At 43.9% G+C, this 19587-nt stretch overlaps 1 protein-coding gene across 1 annotated transcript in view; it reads right to left on the reverse strand.

Annotated features, from left to right (window-relative positions):
- CAMTA1 (calmodulin binding transcription activator 1) overlaps window positions 1-19587 on the reverse strand; it is a gene marked incomplete at its 3' end in the record, with an annotated part of 330178 nt that overhangs the window by 288910 nt on the left and 21681 nt on the right. The window contains exon 3 of the mRNA XM_084300275.1: window positions 14118-14236. Within this exon, the coding sequence (XP_084156401.1) occupies window positions 14118-14236 (119 nt within the window). The remainder of the gene's footprint in view (window positions 1-14117; window positions 14237-19587) is intronic.

A 19587-nucleotide genomic window follows, 5' to 3' on the forward strand; every position in this document is an offset into this window, starting at 1 on the left:
TGCAGGTTTTTAAAAGCTGCCTTCCTAGAAAGTCGGGGTGTTTGCATCTAACTGCGGCTGATATAAAACACACGTTACGAGGAAAAGAGAAATAGTCGTCAAGGAGTTTTCTTGGGCAAAATAAATGTTTTTCCACAGAGTTTTAAAAACCCTGTTCTGTGTACTGAAGACTTGAGAAATGGCTTGAGATGGTTTCGGAGGATAATACTTCTCAGTCTGACTGGCAGTGGTAAAACCAGAGTAAAAGCCAAATCCCAGCTATCCAAAAAACGCTCGCTGTAGGAGCAGCAGCCTTGTGTGACAGAATTGATGACTCTGGGCCTACGAAAACTATTACAAGGAAAATTTGGAACAGGGCAGGAAAACAAGAAAACAACCCAGACACTTCAAACAGTGATCGAGGCTGTGATTTTCCATTTCAGCTCCCACTCGTTGGGTCAAAGACAAACAGGGACATCAACATGTCTGCTGAGCAGTATTTCTCACTTTCCAAATACGGTTTCCAAATACCACATTATTTTAACAGGTGATTGTGCAAATAAGATGAAGTTTTGTGTGATTTTAAAAACGATGATGATGCTGTTTAAGTGCAAAGATCAGTTGCAGAAGTAGCTTTTTCCTCAGACTCTGGACTCCTCTCCAAAAAGATGTTTCTCTATCAGATTCTGGTGATGCCTGTGCATCCCCACCACCTTTATGAGTTCCCTCCCAGGTAAGGCTAACTGGGTCCCAGCTCCCCAGCCCTGCTGAGGGCATGCAGTAAGAGCAGGCAGCTCAGTCCCAGCGTGGCAGCGCTTCCAGGAGGGAGCGAGCAGAGCTGTGACTGCACAGCACGTGAAAGAAGTGAACTTAACTCATTTTCACTTCTCACTCAAGAAGCTGGAATCAGGAAAGTGCTTCTCAAAACACTGGAGTGATGCTTGCTGCAGCCTCTGTTTATCTAGGGGAAAATACCAGCAAGAGGATGTTCAGATGTGCTTCAAGCACCGCCCAGAAGAGAACATACGCCGGCAGCGGCCATGTGAAGTCCAAGGAGCTTGCTGGTAATACAGATCTCCTGTGAACAGCTCACTATAACCCTAATTTTAATTTGCAGTTCTAATGAAAGATATAAACTTTTATAAGCATCAACAAGGCTCAGAGAAGACCTAAATCCATTTCAGTGCTCATTTAGCAGCTTCAGCTGTGTGCAATTAAAACTTCAGCATTAAATGTTAGAGAATAAAATAATGAGACACTTAAAAAATAATCTGTGCTTCAGTGGGCCATGCTCAGTAGGTTTCGTATTATCATTTACAAGATAAATATAGAATCTGTCCAAAAGCAATAGCTTGTGTCTTATATGCCAGTATCCTTTCAACAGACAATGGAAGAAATGGCTACTCAACTTTGGGGATTTTCCTGCATGTACACACAATTCTGCTTCTTTAAGCATATCCATGACTTACAGTCTCGCAGCATTGATAACTTTCCTTTTGGCTTCAGTAACATAAAGATAAAAGTAAACTGGGTTTCAATTGAGATTTTTGCTTCCCAAGGAAAAGGTCTGAAGTCTAATCTTTTATTAAAATAGCTATAGCTTTAAGTTGATGGTTAAGAACAGTTATCTTCAAGACATGGAACAAAATTTTAAAGAATATTTTTTATTCATAAGAGAATCTTAAATACTCCCAAGATTACTTTGAGCTATGAAAACATGACATGTGCAGAAAAAAAAAAAAAAAGAAACACAGTAAACATCATATATGTTTTACTGACCAAAAGAACTGTAGAGAAATGCAAATTAAAACCAAAGATGTACAGAAATATCAAAATAAATTAGACTAAGTATTGGGAGAACACAGGTCAAAAGAGTAATGTGCTATACAGGAAAAATACACAGTGTTAAACTTAAAAGAAGCAAAGAACAATGAAAAATACATACTTTATTTTCTCTTATAACAACTAAAGTATTTTTTTTATTCCAGAAAAGCCAACATTACACATCTTCGTAGAAAAAAAAAATATATACTTGGGGAGGTCAAAGAATACTACAGTTTAAAACGATGAAATGTTACAGCTTGCACACCAAAATTAAAAATGAAATGAAATTAAAAAATGAAATGATTACCAAAGTAATGCAGGTCAAGGGATCAAAGGTGAAGGGTCACACATTATTAAAAAGAAATCCAAAAGGACGTCTGCAGCAAGATCTCTGCAAAACAAAGGAGCTTCAGTAAGTAAAACTAATACCTTTCACGAAATCAAATCAAAATTCTTGAAATTGACAAAACACAGTGCAGCCGCCCCAGCTCTGCGGGACCCGCGGAGACGCCTGGCACACCAGGACCCTCCTGCCACCACAACCACGCTCACTGCGGGGATCAGCTCGTACTCTCAGTACATTTTGGCTCATAAAAATCTTTCCATTCAAGCACGTTCTCGGTCCTTTTGTTTCTATACAAAATGCATTTCCAGAGCTCCGGACAGAACGAGCACCACTGAGCCCTCGCGGAGCCCAAGCGCACGGGGAAGCGGCGCTGCTGCGGGCAGGGACACCGGCGTGTGAGAACATCTGCTTTAGGTAAGTGTCACACCTTCATTTTCAGTGAATAAACTCTCGAAACTGGAAATATTGTAATTATTGACACATACCTACACTGAGCCGCTAACATCAGAACGTATCGGTTTAACGCTACAATAAAAAAGTAATTCAAATGTGGTTACCAAGACAAAGGCCTCGCCCGCTAGAATTTCAATTACACAGAAGCTATAAAAAAATCTTCGTACCCATTTTCAAGCAAGATACAGTCAATTATCTTACCAAATTTATGCAGAGTGTGTAATATTTACATCAGATAGCTTTAAAAGACAGACACCCACCAAGGGCATTATATCCCTTCTCATTTCTGCATTCCTCTCCTGCCTGCCTCTCAAGACATTAAGCTTCAGGAATCTCTCATCTGAAGGAAAATAGCTTCATGTTTGAAACAAAGAAACAAACAAACCCCACAAAACTTTATCCTCATAAAGTAAAGAAGCCGCCAATGATGGAAAATACCATATATTTTAAATAGCATATCTGAAGTTGAAGGGGATGCACTGATCTCCTTTGCCCACGCATTTTCCAGGAGACACATTGCATCTTTCTGCATCATTCTCTCTGTACGTGCATCTTCGTTAAGAACCTGCTGGATGGAGGAAGCAGCCAGTTCTATATCTTAATATCCCCCTCATTAGCTGTACCTAGCAAACCGTCCAGCTAGAGCAACCTCCATGTTGGAGCTAAAACCCAGTCCTGTTAATTTCAGTGTTTATCAGCTCCTGTTCTTTACAGTGAAAATAACCCAAAGCCTTTTCTCTTTGCCAATTACCGACTGATTTTTCTCTTGCCACAACACACCTCTGCACTGCCTGACCGCTGGATCAGAGAGATGGCACAGCCACTGGGGGAAGGCAGCCGATGGCACGCATCTGGGCACGGAGCGCTTCCCAGCAGCCTACGGCCGGGCGCCAAAAGAGGAGTAAAAATTTAATGTGTGGTGAAATGTTAATGAGGAGCACTGCTGAAAGCACGATGAGAAAGAAGCTAGACGTTTTCATGAACCGACAAGTCGGCCTTCCCCTTCTTATCTGGTCCGTGTGCCAAGGCTGGATCTTTTAACCACAATTTAAGCTGCAGATTCTTAAGACAACCTCATTTTAGAGTAATGTGAGTCAGGAACAAATCAACTTACAAATAATTTAACAACAAAGATCCAGGTTTTCAATGACTCAGCAGCTAATTAAATCCAGAAGGCATTAACACAAATTGTATTAACAGAAAGACCTCATATCTCAGAAATTCCTCAAAGGTCAGAAAAAAAAAAAACAAAAGCCACGCCACGGTGGAAATGAAACCCCGAGAGCTGCGTGCAGCCAGGCGAGGACACCCAGCACCTCGCCTGCAGGACAGCAGCTGGCTTGGGCTCCTAAAGGGATTTTGAAAGCTACTAGTACCCATAACGAAAGGCTGAAAGAAACTACAAAGGTAACAGGTAGCGAGCATTTTCCTTGAAGTTTGTGCTGGAACAGGCTATTTTGCCCCCTTCCCTCTCTTCCTGATATCTTTTATGATGAACTTCTATGATGAAAAAGAAAAACGGAGACCCACTTTAAAAAAAAATGAAGAAATGATTCAAGGGACAGAAAAGTAATAGCTTAGTTTGAAAACCCTCTTTTGTGAGGATGTCATTATGCCTTTTTAGTTTTGTGGAACTTGTGATTTATTCCTGCTAATTCGTTAACTGTTCACTATTAAAGGCTTACTGCAGACATCAGTAAATTAACCAGGGCCGTTTCCCCATCATCATTTCTTAGTTGTAAATACAAACTTTGGCGCCGAAGTATTTCAAGTAACTTTTTTTAAGCAGCAGCCAAACACCACCAGGTCGCCCACCACCCATGTCCCTTGGCATTAAACCCGAGGCAGACAAAGCACAGCAATGCCCGCAGCATTTTGCTAACTCAGCTGCCGTCTACCAGCCAGCAAATGCTTCCCTGCTCCTGTTTTCATGATCCTCAGCCATGGCTGTAAACAAATGGTGAGAGGCTGATTTCAAAGGAATGCGTGAAAGACTTTTTCTCAACTTCTCCCTTGCTGCAGGAGATTTTTTCTCCCTCTTCCCCCAGCTTTCTGCGGAAAACAAATTTGTTTCACTTGGTCCTTTTTCTTTAGTACTACCCTTGCATAAAATCTTCATTTGTACTCATTTTTCCTTCATGTCTAGTTTTCCTTTTTCTCCTAGATTCCTTGATTCTTCTCTTCTTAGTGCATAAGTCACACTTGGAAGTACTGAACACGAGACTGAAAAGACAGGATTTCAATCACTTACAAAATGTAATAGCCTCAGTTTCCATTCATTTGACAAGTGAACCAATTCATTTGTGTTTATGTATGCCAGTCCCCAGCAAAGAGACATTTAAATTGACTTTGTAAATTGACTTTGTTATAACACTTTCCTTGTAAGACGCAGTTCGAAGTACAACTCCCAGAACACACCAGTCAGTATTTCACCCAGTGCTGGGCCAGCTGGAGCCCCAGCTGCGTGCTGCAGCAGTACCTACAGCCACCAGGTGTGTTCCTGGACACAAACACCTAAATAATAATTAAATTAATGCGCTCTAAATCTCTTACACGTGAGGAATGGCTTGCTTACTGCATAACCCCAACCCTTTGCTCCCACTATGCTGGGTTCTGGTTTCCTGATTGCACGTCTCAGAGTAATCCCAGACCACAAAAGGGAAGAACCCCAACAGGAGACGCACGCTAGGAAATGCAGGTGAGGTTTATGCAGTATCCCAACACCATCCCACATTCCCGGAGCGAGCACCCCGTGATATCACTATTTCTACTTGTGTTAAGCACAGCACAGACACGGGACTCAGAGCTCGCCCTGACAGGTCAGAAGAGATGCCTGAGCACGTACCTGGTGCTGCTAAGCTACGGCTGCCTACACAACACGCTTTTAGTGGAAGAACTTAAACTTGGCTGACACAGCGAAGCGACCACCTTTGGCACCAAAGCTCCTCTGAACTCCTGCCATTTAACACCACGCAGTTGGCCGAGCAGCTGCTCCTCTCCTGATGTGACCATGAATCTCAGCAGCGCACTGCCCAGGCTCCTTGCATAAAGGCTAAGACAGCACGAGAGCAGCACGTACAACGTGTTTAATTTGACAATTTGAAAGAAGGCGGCATTCAAAGGGAGGGAGAACCAAGGCATTCATTCAGCTGGTCACTGACTTCTTGAAGTATTTTAGTCCAAGGAACTGCTGCCAAAAGCCATGCCCATTACAGGACTGTTACGCAGCGCTCCTCAGTCATTGCAAATTAACATGACATAAGAAACCAGCACGCACAACCTGGCTTTAGCAGGACAGAGCTCAGGGGACTTTGCAAACTACACCCGCCACCTATTCCTGAGGCAGAGCATGCAGCTCAAACGCTGATCCGGTCCCAGGACTTCGTTACCACTTATCTTTGAGCACGGGATGTTTGCCCTGTGGGACATACAGGGTGCTCTACCCTCTGCTGTTTTTTTGCAGGATGTGCAGGATCTTCAAATGATCGATCAATCAGCTGGTTTTTACATGAACTCCCACAGCTGTATTACTAAACTCAGGAGGGGCTGAAAACCCCTACACCTGCTGGCTAGAGAAGCCTATAAGCCACGTGGCGATACAGACAGCAGCCACAAACACCTAACAGTTAGAGCTGCTGAATCCAAATGCCACCTGTACAACGCAGAACAGACCAAACTATCTGGGGTGAATGACAAGCCTGTGGTGCCGCAGCTCCTCACACAGAGATCTGTCCTTTGACCCAGAGCAAAACAAACCGAGGCTCCTGTACTACTCCCGCTGCTGGGAATCATCTCCAGGGGAAAAACAAAACCACAGAGAAACAAACAAAAACAAAACAAAACAAAAAAACACAACCCAGAACTCGATGTGCAAATTTAAATCCAGCCGTGACAACTAATCAGCTTTGCATTTGTATGAATTTCTAGTTGGGGACTCAAACAATTCTTTGCTTTTTTGAGATTTCTGTGCTGGATTCATCCTTTATAGGTTAGCTCCCACCATCAAAAGAATGATTATTTTTTCACTTTTATCTGGCAACAACGACGCCGAGCCCAAGCTTTTAAGAATGCCAGGCTGAGTGACAGACCAAAACCCTATAATGAGGAAACTCCTTACAGTGGAGAAAACAAACAGCTATACTTCACTGGTCAGTTTGCAATGTCTAGACAAAAGGCACTTTTGTTGCACGTTTTCTTTTTTATTTCGCAGAAGCCGAGCTTATGTCATCAATCGCTTTGTGTTTCTGCCACTCTGCTTCCCGTAACCTCAAATATCTTGACCTAGTTGGCAAGTTTCAGCTGCCCTTCATAGCAGGGGAGATCTCAAACACTGACTGCCTATGGATTACATGAAATAGCAACAGCTGGGTACAGAAGGTGCCAAGTTAAATACAACTGATGTAAACAAAGCCTGTAACAGGACATTACCTTCATATTGAGCATCAAATTAATCACACAAAAGAGTCAAGGGACCTGTTATAAAGGCAAAGAAAGCTTCCATTAATTCTTACAGCCTTATTAGATAAAAGATGATCCAAATCAGGAGGCTGAAAGCCACACAAAACCAGTTCTGACATTAGGCAGCACCCACGTAAAAAATTTACCTCCAGTACAATCGGGACAACAGTCCTAAGGAGGAGACAAAACAGCTTAGCTCTGATGCCTCGGCACATAAAGGCAAAGCGCTGTGTATTCGGTTACCTTCCTGATGCTTTTCTCTTTCTCCCAGCACCAGTTTTTCATCATCTCCAGGTGCTGTGAGCACAGGAGGGCTCAGCATCTTTCCCCCGGCTCAGCATGCTTTTTCAGCATGTCCCAGGAGGGACAGCCCCCGCTTCCCAGCCCTGCTGCTCTCCTTCCCTGCAGCTTCCACAAGTTTTACTGCCCTCATATTAAAGGGTTTATACCTAGCCTACCTTTATACATATATATATATTTTTTTTTTGAAAGAAGCTTAAGCAGACATGATTTTCCCCATAGCTCTAAAACAAAGTAATCTTAAAATGGTTTCAGGCTCCTTTGCCAACAGGGGACACCCTTAAATAGTCTTTAAAAGGAGATCCCTTATGCCTGGAGGCCAGCTTCCAACGCTTTCTCTACAGCAAAAGGCAACGCAACGGCAGACCCACCGACTGAAGCAGGTCTCGGTCTACACCAGGGCTCCAGGCTGCGCGGGGCCAAAATCAGACCTTGAAAACCTGAACCACCTGGAAGCCAGCTAGAACAGTATTTGGCCAAAGGCAGCACGTTGATCAAGAAGAACGTGATTTACATAGTACAGACAAGTCATGCTGGTGTTTGGGAACGGGGAACTTGCAAGGACAGCATCTTCACTGGCATCCATAACCCAAGGAACCAAATCTGTTACTGGTGACTTCGCTCACGAAGACAGCGCCTGCAATCTCAGCTGTTGTACCCCTTTTTTATATCAGGTTGCAGGACTACACATCTTCTTCAGAGGAGTGTTTTTCAAGCATTGCAACAGCAACGCAAAAAAATAAAAAGCAAAACCAGATGAATGGTCCAATACACTACAACTGTGTTCATATAAATCACTCTAGTTTTCACCTTCTAAACTCATTCTTCAATCAGCAAAATTACTCATCTGTCTTCAGCACTGTTCCTTCAGCCTCTCCAGGGCCCATCAGCAGCTGCTGATGTAGGACATGCCACACTCTGAACTTGTGATCCAAGGTCCACAATTTTCTTTTGATGCATGACCCACTTTTATCTGAAATTTAGTGAAACCAGATTAAAAAAAAAAAAAATCTGGTAAGCTCCCATGAAAAATAAATGAAAAGCAAAGTCCCTTCCATTTGAAAGAGTCACTTAAGGTTTGCTGGGAGGTTTCATTCTTTTCCCTAAGATCCGTTCTCATCAGTTTTGTCCATTCACGTAGCACATGAAACAGCAAAACCACTCCCTGGACAAACCAAGCCCACACAGCTGCATCTCCACATCCAGTAGGAGGCAGACACTCACAGCAAAGCCTGCGTACGAACACGTGCTCACATGAATGTTCAAAACAAACCAATTGCTAGAGTATGTTTAAATTATGATTTTTTTTTAATTTAGTTACCGATAAATGTAAAGAAGTTAATTCGTTCAATCAGACTGACCTGGAATAAAAAGAGGACAATACATTATCCAAAACAATACGTTCTCATCCATTGGCTGTGCTTTACAGGATTCAGTTTGGTCCCAGGTCTCCAATACATTAACTGCTCAACACTGCAACCTCAGCCATTTTTTAAGACTCAGACAATTTCAACGTTGGCCCTAACATTCAACTAAAAGGAAGGAAAAAGTCAGATTTTCCCAAGAGGAAGACAAGGAATCTTTCTCTGCCAGAGCACAAAGCACATAACAGGTATTACTCGGCTTTTGTTAAATTCCTGGGAACGATAACCTTTCGGTTCTGCTCAATCACTGAGCCTGCACACAACGCTTGCTAATTATGTAAACATGACTGAGAAACTGCAAAAGCAACGCCAATAGCAGATTTCCTGCTTTGTACATTAGGCAAAGCACAGAATTTCATTAATTTCACAAAATAAACCCATAATGAAGTGCTTCTGTTAAACAAATTTCCATCTCTTTCACTGATCAGCCTGAAATCATAACCACACACGCAGTGAGAGAAACCGCCCCCACGCGCCGGGCTGCGTCAGGCAGGTACACACACAGCTTGTGCCCAATTCTGCTCTAATCAGCATGGAAAAGCGTTTCCCTCTGATTTCACGTTCAGAGCTTTTTCTCCTTCAAATGAAGAGTTTTTTCTTACATTCCCGTGCCTGAGCCAACAGAGGGGCTGCACACTCGGCAGCAGGGTGAGCTCTACCAAAGCTGGCAGCACGAGGATTTCCTCGGGCAGGGCCAGGCAGCGGCCGCCCTCTGCCAAGGGACGTGTGACCGCAGCCTGCAGGGCTTACGGATGCTCTGCCTGGTCCAGCACATAGCAAGCAGTTTGTCCTCAACCTGGTTTACTCCCCAAAGCTGAAGTGAACTCGTTTCAGCCGCCAGCCCAGCACAAAGCTCTCAGCTCCAAGCCCTGCCCAGCCCCAGATCTCCAGGGCAGAACGGGGAGCAGGGAAGTTGCTGCTAACAGCGCTTGATACCATCACTGCAGGACGTTTATACTCCGTCATCACGTGGGCAGCAGAAGCAATTAGGCAAAATTAAATATTCTTGTTGCTCTTCAGAGATCACAGGGCTGATGCAGGCAGTGAAGGCATTCCAGCTTGGTAAGTGCTGGCTGCCCCACAACTGCAGTGCTGGTTTCCAGCAGCCAGCCCGTTGTTTCAGGAAACCCGGCACTTCAGCAAAACATATCTGAGTTAACTGGAGCTTACTGGGAAGCATTCAATAAAATAGACTGAAAAATTCTGCAGTCCTCACAAAGTCGTAATGAGCACGGTTGCTTTTTCAGAGTTTTGCCATCTTGGGAAAGCATCCCCAAGCGCTGCCGTCTCACAGAGGGGATGCCGGGACCCCTGCTCTACTGGGAGGGATGATGAAGCCTGCATGAAAATGGCCCTAAGCATTATTACAAAGTTTACATTCAAATATCAAACTTTGCATTCATTCTGGTGGAGGTAATCCAAGATTTTCTTCCTGTTCCATTTACCCAGTATGCCTGCTCTCAAACCCATGAATTTGTAACCCGTTAAGCTCCTTCAGTCAGTAAGGTGGGAACTGCTATGCTCATGTAGTGCACATCATCCTGGCCAGGGCCACCCAAAAACAAATAGGGGTTTCTCATTTTCAGATAGAAGTGTTAATTCTGAAATACACCTAAAAGCATTAACAAACAAACAAAAAATTGAAAAAGGGATCAACGAAGTCGTGAGGACAGAGCCAGAGAGGTAACTGGCTGCCTGGCCCCTGCTTCCTGGGGTTTTAAGGGGAACTTGAGCTGCAGGTGGCAGACAAGGTTATCACTTACACCTACTCTGTGCTAGCCCAACAGCTAGCCCAAATGCTCCAGACTCACTTCCCGTATCAGCCTGGGTCCCTGATGACCCTCACGCAATTCTCCAAACCTTCCGAATCTTCTCTGCACTTTTGAGAAGAAAAAAAAAGATGAGAAATAACTCAATGTCAAGTGCAAAGGAAGAATGTCAGTAGCTTGCAAGCAAAGCAGAAATGCAGGAGCGAATCAGAGACATAAATGAGCATGCAACTGAAATTCACTAATGCAGCGCTGTACCTTGACTTTCCACAACAACAAATAAAACTCTCTAGGTGAAAACTGGAATGCTGCTCTAAGAAGTTTAAACAAATGCATGCAAACATACAGCTGCAGTAAGCACTTCAGTGCAGCAGCACATAAAGTGCCACGGTACAGTGGCTATACTCAGTCCCAAATTTACTTTCTTTTTTTTTTTTTTTTTACAAGTTAAAGAACTCCTACACTAAATAACATCCAAAACGTTTTGCAATTACACTTAGTTGCATATTGTCAAGCAATAACTAAGCCTGAAATTTCTAAAAACTAAATTGGAAAAAAAAAAATGTTAAATACCCCATCCACAAAAAATGGCATTTCTTGCTTGACCCTCAAAGAAAAGCCTGAGCACATTTAACAGAAAAGCCTGAGCACATTTAACAAGTATAACTATGTTTTTCTACCATGGCAAGTCTGGGGTTTTCCCTGCAGAGAACGTAAATATAGAACGTGGCCAGAAACAGAAGCTCTAAGTAATATTTTACATTTTGGATGTTTAACTTTTTCGTCTTTCTTTTACTGTGTCATTAAGTGTTTACAAGGATGATTAATGACTGCGGCTGCCAACTCCATTAATGAAAAGCATCTCTGCTCAGAACTGCAATCCGGTTTTTGGCAAGCGCTGTACAAAGACAAGGTTACATCAACACCCTTCAGCCCCTGCACCTATTTGTGTCACTGAAATAGCACAACAGTGTGGGAAGCTCCCAATTCCTAGATAATCTGATCGTTCTACATGAAGCAGCAGGATGAATTTCCTGCAGACAACATTTCTCACTGCCTGAAGTGATTTCCAGTTAATGAGCCGCTGACCTTTGCCTCCTCTGTTAGGGGACGGCTCGAGAGAAGAGTGACAGGGAGCACCAGGCAAAGGCAGGCACCCCAAAACCTCCCGGAGCACAACTCCCACCCAGCCCTGCTCGAGGAGAGCACACTCAGAGGATTGCCCCTGGGGGAGCCCAGGAACTAGAGCCAGCTGTAGGACACAAATACTGGAACAGGTCAAAACGAATGGCAGCTAAAACCCAAGAACAGGGCACCCTCACAAACACCCAGCTCTGCTGAATTTTCTGGCAATTAACTAACTTGCCCTCATGTGAGAAACCTTATGAAAATCCCCTTTCTATCTCCCCCCAAAGCTAAACAAATAAAAGCGCACACGCTTTCACAGGCAACTCAAAAATGTAAATCTATAATTAAATGGCTTGGCTAGACTTAGGATTTTGTGTCACTGGGAAAAAAAAAATTAAATTGGAAGGAACACTTCCTTCACTGTGAAATATAAAAACACCATAAACTTGATTTAAGGAGAGATGACATCTTGATATGGAAATATATTTCCATCAAACATTTTAGTTAAAACTGCATAATCTGACTGAAAGCAAACATCTCAGTAACATGTTCTAGGCATTTTTAAACGCTCCGCTCCTGGCTGCTCACCACACTGTTTTGGTAAATGTGAAGTCAAGCACAAGGTATCCTCAAAGAGTATTGCTTCTCCAGCCTCATTACCCAACCCACAGCAATGGATGACCGTTATCCTCAGTCTACAGATGAAAGTGATCAGAAACTTATTTGCCCGTGTTCCCATGGTGATGCCCTGGTAGACGAAAGAGCAAAGCCCAGCTGCTCCTTGACCTCTGCACTGAGCGTTTGCAGCATCTCATTTGCAGACAACAAAATCCTCAGCAGAGCCCTCCCGCCAGGTTACTGTGTAACACCCCCTTTAGATGGGCTCAGCCCGATGGCTGAAAGCGTTTGCACTTTGCTTTAAGGGCACACAACTGTGTATAAAAGCCACAGGTAGGTTTCCTTGAAACATTTCCATACAAAGCAGCAAAAAAAGCATTGCTGCCAGCTGCCCCTGGGTGGGAGATGGGTGCAGCCCTGGCTGTATCCCTTCCCACGGCCCCAGCACCCTGCCCTGCTGGGGGAAGCCCACAGCAGGACTGCCTCGTCCCAGCCCCAGCAAGGCAGGGCATCAACCTCCCAGCACCATCACATCCCTAAGGTACTCAAGGCACTGCCTGCTGGAGTTCAGCACGACGCTCTCAGACACAGGGTTTAATTTTCAGGCAGTCCTGGGCACAGCCAGGAGCTGGAGTCAATGATCCTTGGGATCCTTGATTCCCTCCCGCCCTGGGATAGCCTGTGATCCTACAGACCTGCCTGCTGGTGAGACGCCTTGCAAGCAGCACTGGTGGCTTTGAAGTTAACACAAGGATTCTTTAAGTACCGCTTTATAAAACATGCTTTTTCCTTCAATAAGTAAAATCTTGTGCCTTCTCCAGCATATTCAGAACCCCTGCGTAGTCAGATTGGAAATACAATCCCTTAGGAACCAACTCTGAAATGTAGTCCAGCATTATTATTCAATTATACCCTAAGAAAAAATCAAGTTTTGTAGCACTGAACAGATTTAAACTTCCAGGTGGGGCAGCGAACGTACTCTCTAAGCTAAGTTACCTCTTCCCCTATAAATAACCCAAGTTTTCCAGGAGTTTATCTAGGCATAGGATTATGCTTTTTTGCTCTTCCCTAACAAGGCCAAAAATCTCTGTCCAGAATGCTGAATTCTCATCTGCCTCATCTGACACTTCCAGCCTTGCTACCCAGCGAAATAAAGGCAAGGGATCTTAGACAGCTTGGACTGTTCTGCAACTTTACCTAGGACCACCACACACCTGAATTTATCTAAGTTTCATTTCACATCAATGAACGCAGGTGTGATGTGTGGGTTAACAGGAGATAAGCAAACTAATGCATTCAGAGTATTTCAGTAAAAAACATCTGATTGTGTCTTCTGTCCTTAACCAGACTGCTCAAAAATTAGGCTAGTTAGGCTAATTATCCAGGGAACAGTGCTCTGCAAGAAAGAATAAGCACTGTTTGGGGTTTTTGTGGTTGTTTGGTGGTAGTGGTTTGTTGGTTGTTTGTTTTTATTTTTGAAGTCTTTATACATTTTCAGTAGCAAGGTAACATTGTTTAATACTACCAAAATATCACATTTTAAACAATTTTGAAATGTGCCAATAAGATGATACAAAATTTGACTCAGACAAGTGACACACACGTGAGCAACAGACTCCTACTGTACATTAGTCAGCTTCCACATTTGCCTTTAAGTCTAGTTTAAAGCTCATTTTTAACATTTAATATGGTTTTATTATTTAAACAACAGGTTACAGAATTTATATCCCGTAACTAACATGGCACATACTCAAAAAAAACCAACAATATATAAGCATCAAGAAAATGTGCATGTTTAAGAGTAGCAGATTTAACTACCTCGTTAGTGTTCCAGCGGTGCCTCTCCTTCGGTAAACTTGAACATTTTGGTAGACATTCAAGCAGCTTCTTCGGTAAAAAGATTTTTACATGACTGCCATTGCTGTTCCCATGATCATCTAGAAAGAGGAGAACACACGTGATATATACAAAAGAGAAGAGGTGGTTTCTGTTAGCAGATCCCAGTTATAACACAAGGTGGAAATCTAGCAGTTCACTTGTCAAATAGCAGGTAATGTGCCATTGCAAATACGAATACAGCCTTCTGCTGAAATTCCACCTTTATTTCAGAAATAAAAATACTGTTTAGTTCTGAACGGTTGTGAAGAGAATAGCTGTGATGGATTTGTGCACAAACACGTGTGTGTGTGTGCTTACCTGTGACTATTCTAGCTTATTATTTCCCTCTGAGAGGCTTTTTTACAAGCAATAACAACAAAACATTATAGAAGCTGTGACCACAGCAGTATGACCTGCCGGGAAAGTCGTAAATGAAGTTCACACTATACAGGATTTGCAAGTAAATAACCATGGAGCTCTTGTACCTGCTATAATTTTGTCAAGCTGCAGCAGAAATGCAACTGGAGGTCTATTAGTTCATTTAAAACCCTATAACGCACGGTAGCTGTTTGAAAACAAGTTACTTTTCTTTCCATGACAGCTCAGAAAGTGAATGTAGTTCCTCCAAATGAGTGAGGCAGAAGGATGGAAATCTTCCTGCCTCACTACACTCAGGTGTCGCAATAGCAGTAACACCGAAGAACACAAAATCATTCTTTTTTGTTGCTAAAGATAGATGGAAGGTGCACTGATGTCCCTTAAAAATAAAGAGACCCCCAAAAAACCCAGAGCCCCAACAACAGCCTGGCAGAAGTCCCAGAAGCACAGGTCCCTGCTGAAAAGGGGAACAGCAGGACAAGGCACCCAAGCTACTACACAAAGGTTTTATCAGTTCTCCTTCTAAAGCTTCCCTCACTTTCCTTAACTGCTCTCACACTCCTTGCACACCACTGCCCAGAATCTCGTACGCGCAGCCTTCCTCAGCCAGGTTTCACCCTACAAAATTAACTCACAGTAATTTCACATTTGGAATATTAACTTTTCCCTCTAACGCATCTCATCATTTTATGCCATTGAGCAGATGCCAGTTTCATGATAAAACTCCTGTGTAATTATGTACAACATTGAAATCTGCTGTGACCTGTAGCAAACAGAAGCGAATCCGTGCCGCAATCACGTTAGAAAGCAGCCTAGGAACACGCACTAGTAGCTGCACACCCCTGGTATTTTTAAAGCTTGATTATAGTCCTGGATGTGTCAAGTTCAACAATATACATGCTGTTAAATCAACTACTCGTGCAAGCACAGCAGATGAGTTTACAAGATAAGCAGTGATGTGCAGGATAAACGTGAGCTGTTCTGTGATTTATGAGCACCGCACGTTCGGCGAGCTGCTGGAAGCGCACGGTGCCGCGGCGTTAGCCCCACCGCCGGGGGTGTTCAGCAGCACGAGCAGGGTCACGCAGCACCGGGCACGGCACTGGGCACCAGGTGAGGCTGTGGGCAGACACCGAGAGCTGGCAGGGCTGTGTCAGAGCAGAGCAGCGGCTGGACAGCTCTGCTGGATCCTCGCAGGCCTGCGAGGTGTCTCACACCACTGCCCGGGGCTTCGTGGCCCTGAGGTTCTCCCACTGCCCTCCACGTGTCCACGCAAAGCGCCAGGAGCAGGCACCTGGGGACCCGTGGGGTATGAGCACAGCAGCTCACATGGGGCTGAGGACAGAAGCTGACCCCCCGAAGGTCGCACCTGTATTCAGGTCTGCCGTCCCACGGAGCCGGTACCTGCTTACCATTCCCTGTATTAATGTCACAGCGTTTTCATTTCTCATTCAAAATATTGCATTGTGCTACATTCAGTTCATTAAGGCAGCAAAGCATTTTGCATCGCACGTTATTGCTTTTATCAGTCAAACGACACCCCCAGTTGCATCTCATCAGCTTATTTTCCACGGGCACATTTTAATTGTCATTAAGTGCGTAACTTCCCCTTACCTCTGCATCAGGCGAGTCCTATATCATCCCTTCATTCTGCAGGGCTGGCAGACCCACAATTATTCAGCTCATTTTACTTTCTCCCACTGTCATCAGTCATTAGCATTAATAATCCAGAAAGTGCCTATGGACAGATCCCTTAGAAAGGTTTTGGTGTAAGTTACCAGAACTTGCTAACTTTAAACCCTCCAACTCGCACGGCAGCCCGTAGCTTTGTATCAGCACAGCAATGGAAGGTGCTTTTCATCACCCTGTAACGTGACTTATCTTGTGTACACTCCCCCTCTCTGCATTTAATTATGGCATTTCAAAAACAAAAAATACAGACCCAACACTGAAAACGACTGTCAGCTTCCCTGATGTGAGAGGGTCCAACAACATGGGGGGGCTGCCGTTCTGTGAGAGGGTTGTCCAGCTGCACGGTCAGAAACGCACAGACTCACACAGCACGCAGAGAATGCTGAATTCCATCACCTCTGACACAGGTCTGGCCTGGAGAAACGATGGAGCTGACCAGCTGGCTATGAAGATTGAATGAGGAAGCGCATCACCCCAAATGATGCTCACACACTCACTTCAGAAGTCAGTTGCCTTTCCATCCAGCGGAATCATTCGACAATCGTGAACCTGAGAATGGTCCTTCTGCGCGTACCTACTACAGCTTTGTTTCTTGGACTTTGAATATAGAGATGCACTGCTTGGCAGTGCTTCTGTTTCCAAATGGAGGACAGTCTATGCAGATAAAATGGCAAAGCTTCGCACAAAAGACAAGAATTTTCTCCCAGCTGCACCCACTGGTGTTGGCAGATTTGGTCGCCCCTGGACCTCCACCCCACTGATTCAGCTTCCTTCCTCAGGAAGCGTTTGCCATCTACAGATCGCCAGCACTGACTTTTCAGGAGCTCAAATTCTTCCAAACATCACCTTGCTACTCTTGTTCCTCACAGACGCAACCATTTCAACTAAAACATGTCAATCTTCAGGGAGGTGGAGAAAAAAAAAAAGTAACCATCCTTGGGTTTGAAGCAAATCCAACATTTCTAGGCAGCCTGATGTAGCCACCCATCACCCATCCACCACGTAGCCTTAGGATGAAGTTGCAGGAACGGGAACCAACCCTACTCACATCTGAATTACAGAGCAACCATTAGATCCCAGAGGGAACAGCGCACATTTACTTAGGGCTCAATTTTCCTCTGTAGTTAAAAAAAAAAAAAAAAAAAAAAAAAAAAAAAAAAAAGGAATTTGCAATTTCACAATGCTTATTTGATTTTCCTGTGGAAATGCAAGCCAGATCTGTACTTGAACTTGCACCTTAGTATGATTTTTGCTATGGATGTGACTTATGACATTGTGATCTGCAAACCCACCCAGTGTCAATAAAAAGTGCTTTGGCAAGCAAAGCTGCGCTTGCACAAGAAGGATTTGCCAGTAAAGCTCTATCGACGGGATTTTTTTTTTTTTTTTAGTGTAAAGCTGGCCACAGCTCAAAAATGCCTCCCAAGGCATGCACAGCTGATTTGGAAAATTACAATAAGGAAGCTCTGTAGGCTGCCTTATTTCATGTAACGTATCTCATCGTAATTCAGTATGAAAACCCGAAATTTGAGTTCCATTAGCAGTCTTCAGGATTACTCATTAGTGAGACAAAAATCATGTGAAATTAAGAAAGTACAACTATTATAAAGTTCATAGAAAGTTCCATATTAATTATACCACATAAACCCTTCGTAATTTTATGGGTTTGTTCATGCTCCTTGCACTTTATCCTCCCAGGGGATGCAACATGGGCCATAAAACTTTAAAGCTCACAACAGCAAATCACAGCGAGCCTCTGTTCTACCCCTGCTCTCCAAACACCCCCTCCCCCCTTTTTTTTTTTAACTGGTTCTTAAATTTTCTGTGATCCAGAAGGTGAATTTAGTTCTCTAAACCATTTAAGCACCACGGTTTATCAATATAACGTATAATTGGGGAATACAGAAATGTCTGAATGGGTGTTGATCAAATGCTGATTCGCAGACAGTTCTATTCGGGATATAAATATAAAGAATAAGCTCATAAAATCGCAAACACAAGTTTTATAAACTCACTTTTATGAAGTAATAACTTCAGTGTTAGCCATTTCCTAGACTACCTCACAGAAGAGGTAAAAGGCAGCTGTGTGTTCCCAACAGGTGTTTTTGTGTAAAACACCCAGTTAACACTCCGCTGTCAGCATTAGCTACATGAATGGCATGGGAGGCCGTCAAGATAACAAGAATAATAAGAGTATGGGTGAGAATTATCCCATTTAGCTCCTTCCAGCTTCTTAAGCAGCAGAACCAGGTAAGTCGTGTTCAGAAGCGGTGCCCACACAAGCCCAGGAAACTCAGGCTACTTGCAGCACCCAGCCCTCGACAAAAGGCAGTACGAACCCGTGCAGCTCCTCCTCACGAGGAAAATAATGAATGTGAGGCTTATTTAAGAAAGTTCAGACGCAACTGTACCGAGGCCTGAAGCCAGGTGTGAACTCCACCGTCCTTCCTCCCAAGCTGCGTTTCTCATCCCAGTGCCTTTTCCGAAGCTCTTCCCCTTTGAGGAAAGCAAAACAAGCAAAGCCCCAAAACCACTGCTCTTCCAACAGCTTTTGAGTTTCCACTCACTTTTCAAAAGATGACATGCGAAGAAAAAGACAAGAATAAGAGTTAAAACATCTGTATTTGTTCAAAAGAAATTCATGTAACTATTGTTAATGTAACTCCCCCACCACAACGCCCCCGCTGAGGGCTTGGAGGAGGCCTGGAGCCAAGGGTAGGGCGGCAGGAAAGGCAGACCCAGAGCCACAGGAGCCACAGGAGGGGACACAACAACAGCACGTGCCCAGCTCCAACTGCTTCCTGCGGGGAAACTGGGCACAAGGGAAAGCAGAAGGGTTTAGGAAGAAATACCGCGAACGGCAGAGCACCGAGGCCCAACAATGAAATTGTTTTTCTCTGGTAAGTTATTGGATCTAACCTAGCTCCTTGGAATATTTTTGATAAATCCTTTGATGCCATGACAAGCTCCATGAACCATTCTCAAACTGTCAGCAATGCAATTACAGCTAAAAACCCGCTGCTGCACGTTGCAGCCCTGGTTGTCCCCACAACAACGCACGCTCTGTCGGTCATTTTATCCTTTCCACGTAGCAAAGTTCCTCGACGTGTTAGAGCTGAATTCAATTTACACAACATCGTTCTACAGAACTGAACCACCAGGCACAGCCACCTCTATTCCACAAACTCCAACTTTTTGCCTCCCATGGCAGCCACGTGGGCAGGGGGCAAATCCCCCTGCTAAACATCCGAGACAAAGGAGATTTTGGTTAAACCCAGAAGGCAGGGACCTACCTTTATTTTGAAAACAAACTTTAGGAGAATGGTGCAGCTACTTAATT

The sequence above is a fragment of the Netta rufina genome (assembly GCF_964035555.1).
Source record: "Netta rufina genome assembly, chromosome: 22".
NCBI lineage: Eukaryota > Metazoa > Chordata > Aves > Anseriformes > Anatidae > Netta > Netta rufina.